The 7,647-nt window shown below is 34.9% G+C and overlaps 1 protein-coding gene across 1 annotated transcript in view; it reads right to left on the bottom strand.

Moving 5' to 3' along the window:
- Positions 1-3,066: 3,066 nt before the first annotated feature.
- Positions 3,067-7,647, bottom strand: part of Smp_133690 (putative discoidin domain receptor) — a gene marked incomplete at its 3' end in the record, with an annotated part of 117,861 nt that continues 113,280 nt past the window's right edge. Inside the window, 3 exon segments of the mRNA XM_018796322.1 lie at positions 3,067-3,444; positions 3,449-3,745; positions 5,459-6,084. Coding sequence (XP_018650546.1) covers positions 3,067-3,444; positions 3,449-3,745; positions 5,459-6,084 — 1,301 coding nt within the window.

Below are 7,647 nucleotides of genomic sequence, written 5' to 3'. Positions count from 1 at the left end.
GATATTGTAATTACCTATATTTATTTACAACAAAGTCATAATCACCTAAATGCCCTGGTACGACCGAGAGTAGGGAAAGTCCGCTCTCCCTCTCCAAATGCTCTCACATGGACACGCATATATAGCCTCTGTCAGGGAAGTCCTACTAACTGCATTCTCGTGGCATTACTGTTGTTTACGAAATTGAGAGGATGAAAAGCGAATGTCTGACGCTTTAACCGGGTTGGTGGACACGGCGAGTTCATCTAGGGGAGTTGGAAAACCCTGATTCCAAAACAAGGGTGCACATGGACTCCAGTATCCTGAGGGAACAAATGACGTATGAACCTATTGTTGGTCACCGACTATTATGGGACTGCATCTCCTCACGATGTTCCACTGCCTTGTGGATCAGACACTTAGGTCAAAGGCTCCGGATTGGCCCCCTAAGAAAACCATCTGCTTCAGTTTGGGCATCTGGACAGTATCACAGCCCTCACACAAATCGAATGAGATTTGTGCGGCGCATATATATCTGGTGCTTCCTTATACCAATATTTATGTGTTTAAATAAATAATTGAAACAAATCATAGACGAACGCTTCCCTCAACAATCCAAATGTTTGTAAATAATTGTCTTTTCCAATAAAATTAAGCATGACACGTTCATAGTCAACATTTAGTTTGATTTATGTTGTGACTTTAAAACCCCTTTTTTGTTGCTGATCGATACAGTATTATGCTTAAACTTAACCATCAGAATATCACTATATATAAACAAGAATCCTGAACATGCTGAATGAGGAGCTAGGCAAAGATAAGTGCCCTATGGATACATTATAACTAGTTTGCTGAAACAATTTTGATGGTTACCATTACAGTTTATAAGCAATTATCTTTATGATCCAAATTCAGTGAGAAAAGTAATCCTTTGAATAACTACACTGTAGTGAACAGAACACGACTGGGACAATCGAATGTATTTAAGCAAAAATTACAGACTATCTCACTAAATTCTGATAACCATACAGCAAACAGTTAATTTGCAAATTAACAACCAATTGTCTCAATCTTCACTGTTCCTTCCGTAAATATCAATCCATCTTCTTTGATTTTATGTTCATGCATTTTCATATCAATTACGCTTCATTCCTGTTCTTTCCTTAACGATCTTCTGCTAAAATACATTTTATGTCTGACCATCACCATATACTACTTATATGGGTATAAGTAGACCACACTACAACAGCACTTGACAATTACTCTTTTCAGACAGCAAAATGTTTATCAATATTTACCTCACACACGAAGCTAAATCCCTAGTTTCATTAGTAACAGTAACCCAGAAAAGTCAGAAAAACAAAATAAATATCAATTTATGCGAGTAATAATCTTTTTTTTTGTTTGAAAAATATCAACACGACGTTTTTGAACATCAGAAAAAAAAGGGAGAAAACTTCATGGAGAAAATACCCTACGCAACTACGTTTCCCAGTCAAACACCACAATTTCCAGTGATATCGCCTTTCTTTCCGCTGATCAAATTTTGTCTTTTTAACACAATAAAAAATAAATAATTGAATCCAATGGAAATACAAACAAGAAGACATAGCAGAGAGAGGGAAATAGATAGAAAGGAGATAGTGATGAGACTTACAAACGGGATGAATGTCCTATGTGTGAATACACATACATACAAGCATTTGAAAACAAACAAACAAACAAATAAACATTTAATATGTTCCACAAATATACTTCTAATCAATCGGCCACAACAACATCAACGACAACAATTAAACATTATCTATTTAATCACAGACTTCATATACAAATGGAAACGTTTAACAAATTTTGTTTATTATTCAAAACCTCAGATTAAACCAATAAAGCATTAGACAAATAGACAGAAAAAAATGTACTGTACATAGGTATTTGTATGTATTATGTAACGATAAACGGTATTAAAATGATGATTAGTTAAATGTACTAAAGATGAATAAGAATAAATCTGTGTACACAATTGTCCATGTTAGTAGTCATCAATATACTTAATTCCAATTCAGTAGTATTATTATTCTTTCGGAAAAAAATGTAGTTGGGGGGATGGGTGGGGGGCCATTTCAGCATAGAAACAACTTTTATTATGGAATTTAATATTCATCAAATTATCACATACTGATGAATTTCATCAAACACACACATGCACAACTTGAGAATAGACAATTGACATTCATTCAAGTCAAGAGAGAAATATCTTAGAAATCGGGAAATCAGTTATAGTTGTAGTAGTAATAATAGTAGAATAGCTGTGAAAGAGAAACCGTCAATCAATGACATATAATCCAATTTTTTGCAAGTTCAACTTAGTTGATTTTTCTTTTCCACGGAAACAAAAAACATGCCAAAGATACACATACATCCAGTCTTTTTTTTTTAAAAAAAAGTAACAACCACCGGGGGATAAAAGATTGTTATTCTTTAAAATGAAAATGAGATAATCATTCTCTCTCTTTTTTTGTATGTGGGAATCATGGAAGACAATTACTGAAAAAAAAAGTATGCAAACCTATTTTAATCGAGGCAGAAGATAAATAAGATTCAATGATGGTGTGTAGATGACGATGATGATTTGGCAGAATAATTTGGCAGTAATAAAGAAGAAAAAATCAACAAAATTTTGTTTGAATTTATGTCGAATTATTCCTTTTTTTTCTCTCAAAAGAAAAACAAACGAAAACTTATTTTGTACAAGTAGAAACACAAATATTTTAGTTCACACCCACCCACCCACCCCTATAGGGTGGAGGGGGGGAAATAGTACTATTATTATTACTATGAATTGCAGTAGCCAGTAAGAGAACTACCTTGTTATATCATACATGTATCAAAGTGAATTCCCTGTTCACACTAGAAATAAGGCAAATATACACATAGATTTCTCCCACACATATATGTATGATAAATGTTTGTATTTTATGTAATACATAAATCTGAAAAGGTGTTATTCATTACTACTGCTGCTACTATTACTATTATTATGACTGTTGTCGTCGTTAGTGTTAATTTCTACACATACAATGTGATATCTCATAAACATACAGAATAAAATGGTACAGGAGGATCAGATATTGTATTTTCATCAATTATTGTATAACCACCACCACCACCTCCATCCCCATTCGTAGCTCCAGATTCTGTTGACATTGTTGTTATTGCCACTGTTGCACTAACTGGACTACTACAAGAGAAATTTAGTTCATTTGATGATGTCTGTGATGTAATGGTTGTTGATGGTGATGTAGTTGATATTATCCCTGAATTTATTGAAGTAAGTATTCTTGGCGGTGGAGGAGGAAATGAAGGATAAGTAATTTGTTGCTGTTTCCCTTGTTGATGATTTGCAAGAAAATATGACTGTGCAGCTTGTTGTTCATCATGTTTAGGATTATTATTATTATTATTATTATTATCTAGTGTAGTTGAAGTATTCATAATAGGAAGTATTCATAATAGGAAGAAAATAGTTAGCTTTCATTGTACCCATTATATTTGTATCTGTCATATTTGTTATTCTATGAGAATTATTATTATTATTATTATTATTATTATTATTATTATTATTATTATTGTTATTTACGGTACCAGTCCATGAAGAATCCAAACATTGTTCGGTAAATGGTGATATCTGCGGAGGTGTCGAATTGATAATCATTGATTGTCGATTATTCGATAATGTTGATGCTAATTGCCATGTTGTATTATCATCAGATTGTTTAATCAACTACAAAACATTAAAATAGAAGAAAAAACAAACAAGGCTAATTACTTGGAATGAAACTTAATATTTAAAATAAGTTTCATTTAAAGAATGGATAGATTATGAGTATAGAAGTGGAATTCTAGATGCTCATTGCACCCTATTTAGGAACTTTCTAAATAGTTATTCCTGAATTTCATTATTGATGTTCGCATTGAGACTCGAACATGTCATCTTTTGCTTCAAACGCCAATGTGTTATCCCATACTACATTACTGAGTTTAATTAACCACTAACTAGTTCGACAGGTATGATACTTATATCAGTCCTGAATATCAACAACGAGATAATCTAAACCCTCATTAACAGTGAAATAAGTTTCGAATAAGTCGAAAATACCAGTCGTTAAGAAATTGGACTATAAAGCCTACAAGACTAATGTGATCGCTCCCTACTGGATTCAAATGACTTTTACTTGATGATAATTGCAAATGTAGATATTAATTCAAGAACAGTTAAGTGTAGATAATTGGATGTCAGCTTAATGATATGCAGGCTAGGCACCTGCCACGAAGACTAAATATAATGAGTTTGACTCTTGGCAGAGACGTGGATGTATAATACTGAAGAGAAGGGGTTTTGTGGAGATTTAGTATTTTCATAGTTGAATGCGTGAGTCAATTGAAGCTAGACCAACAGGGAAAACCTGGAACCACTGGACGGCCGTTTCGTTATATTGTGGAACTCCTCAGCAGTGCGCATCCACGACCTCACCTCGTGAGATTCGAACCCAGGACCTACCAGTCTCGCGCCAGAACATCTAACCGATAGACCACTGATCTAGTGCTTTGCTAGATTACACTCAATAATAAACTATGTGTATGAATGATCTTAAAGAAATTGATAGTCTCACAGTCATGGAAACTCTTGTAATTCGATGTCTTAGTAGTAAATGTTACCACGACAATAAAAACGAAATCCAGAAACAGACATTAACACCGTTGGATGCCGGCCAGCTCAGTGGTCTAGTGGTTAAGTGCCCGCGCGCGAGACTGATAAGTCCTGGGTTCGAATCTCGTGTAGCGGGACCGTGGATACGCACTGCTGAGTCCCACGATAAAAAGAAACGGCCATCCAGTGCCTCCAGGTTTTCCATGGTGGTCTAGCCTCAATTGACTCATGATTTATTTGATGGGAAAGTTTCTGAAAATGGGTTAAATTTTGAAGATGCTTTATGTCACGGATTGACCATCATAGTTGAATAATAACTGAAAACGAAGGAGCAGAGGATACAACTGTAAAATGACTCTCACCAAATATTACGAACTCCCCTAAGTTAAAAATGTGTGAATCACTGATCTAAAGATTACGTTCTTCCCTCAAAATCTTTTTTAAAATTCTAACGCTGGAGTTGATCGTCAGTGCGTAGTAGCTTACAATACTGAAACCAAACAACTATCTAATGTTCTCCACTTTCAACAGATCACCATCTGATGTCAACCCGTGATAAAAATAATCAGCTTCAAAATTAGTTTTCAAGGGATTCGATCTAAATCAGGATGATTTTTTCAAAACTATAGTTTATCTCATTTAGAATGTGTACAAAGTACATTTAGATGAACTGCACATCATCATCTTTAATTGAAACACAACCTTATGAATTTAGTAAAAAACATGAATGATAGTGAACACTTGTTAATCTTAATACAATAATCTGCTTACCTTATATTCATTTGGCTGTTGTTGTTGACAGTACATTTGCTGTTGTTGTTGTTGTTGTAGAGATGTCTGTAAATTTGATTGAATTGGTAGATTTATTCCAGTTGTTTGATAGATATTATATAAATCTCCACTTGTTACAGATATAAATCCATTATGATTTAACTGTGGAAATTGATTAGTAGGAAATGACATTCGATTCATTATGGTGCCACCTTCGCCTCCTCCAAAATTTCCAATTTGTGAACGTGGAAGAAATAAAAATCCTGTTGCAGCATTTGGTTGGTTTACGGTTGATGAATAAAATTGTTCACTATTACTATTATTATTATTGATTATGTCATTAGGTAAAATATGCATTTTTGTATGCATTTCATAAGTTGGTCCTCCTGTATTCGATAATGTACTAAGAGGTCCATTGTAATTGGGATTTAAATTAGACGTCAAACCAGATATTGGATAATGTTGATTATTACCAAGTCTTGAAATAATTGGACGGTAATAATTCGATGGAATATTATTATTACCACTATTATTATTATTCTCTCCACAATGAATAGATGCTCCATCTGATAGATCCGATGGTGGCGGTGTGAAACCGAATATAGATGCACTAGCATATTCAGGACCTAAAAAATGGATAGAGAGAAGATATTTATAAATATATGCATTAGTCCAAGTTTTTTTTAATTCTTGGAGTTCTTGTAACAAACTGTGATCAATGGAATTCAACCTTGTCGAGTGTAAGGCATTTTATCCGCCTCAGCCAATGGACGATGGTCGCGCATTACCATGAAATAATTAGTGTTAAAGTTAAAAGTAATATTAAATCCGTTGAACAAGTAGTGACCCAACAGTTTAGTGAATAATCCTAAAACGTTTGCTCCCAAATGCCCTGGTATGGACGAGGGTTGGGAGAGTCCACTCTCCTCATTCAAATACTCTCATATGGCCACGCGCATATATAGACACCGTCAGGGAAGTCCTACTCACTTCCTTCTTGACGTGAGAGTGTTCTCTACGAAATTGAGAGGATGAAAAGAAAATGTTCGACGCTTTAACTAGGTTAGTGGATATAGAGGATCCACCTAGGAGAGTTGGAAAAACCTGATTCCAAAACAAGGGTGCACATGGACGTGTGAATCTATTGTTGGTCACCAGCTACCATGTGACTGTATCTCCTAATATTGCTCCACTGCCTTGTGGATTAGACTTCTAGGTCAAAGGCTCGAAGGGTGGCCTCCTAAGAAAACCACTTGCCTCGGTCTAGATTCCAAAGAAACTATTCAAGATAACTACGTTACATTTTATAAAATAAATTAATGTAAATTCACTAGGTGTTGTTTGCTTGTATCTTCCCATTGTTGTTAACGCGATGGCATTTGAAGCGAATGGCATTAGGTTCGAGTCCCAGAGTGAACATCGACTCCGGGATTCAGCCATATCAAGCTGACGAGTCCCAAATAGGACGAAACGCGCGACCTGGATTCCACTACTAGTCACTATCCATCTTTGCTTATAAAATAATGTTAGTAGTACTTCCAGACGTTCATTCACTGACAAGTAGATTATATTACGAAATGACTTTAACTAAACAAACACTAAAGACTAAGAATCGCTAGACAGATGTTCCACCTTAATATGAAACTCATTAACGAAGTCAGACACATGTACGATTGTATTAGTGATTAAATCACCAAAAGACTTGAAGGTCCTGTATTCACACACCAGTATTCGGGTTATCTAGTTAAAGTTAGTCAGTGACATGGAAAATTGCATTCGAACTGAACAATCTCTAAAATGACTTCTCATCATAGTATTAAAAATGGTTTTATCGAATAAGTATTATGGTAACTCATTTACTGAGTACAGGTTTAGGTAACCATCTTTGAGAAGGTAAAAAAGATTTGTAGCTCAGGTGGATGATTTCGATAGAGTTTTGTTTTTTGAGCTGGATGTTTCGGTCATGAACCTTTCATCGTTACTCTGAACGGCATCCATCAGCACAAACTTCAGGTGGAAGTGAAGTATTCGAATCAATGGGAGATACAATCAAAATAGGAAAGCGAACAGTGACAGGTTAAAGGTCAACAATAGCCAATCAAGATCGAGGTCTACAGGAAAAGCAGTGAGCTGTATATGGAGAAATTCGAACACTTCACTTCTACTTAAAGTTTGCGCTGATGATGTTG

The sequence above is a fragment of the Schistosoma mansoni genome, chromosome 2 (assembly GCF_000237925.1).
Source record: "Schistosoma mansoni strain Puerto Rico chromosome 2, complete genome".
Classification (NCBI taxonomy): domain Eukaryota; kingdom Metazoa; phylum Platyhelminthes; class Trematoda; order Strigeidida; family Schistosomatidae; genus Schistosoma; species Schistosoma mansoni.
Note: the sequence above shows the minus strand (reverse complement) of the source record. Positions and strands in the feature narration are given on the sequence as shown.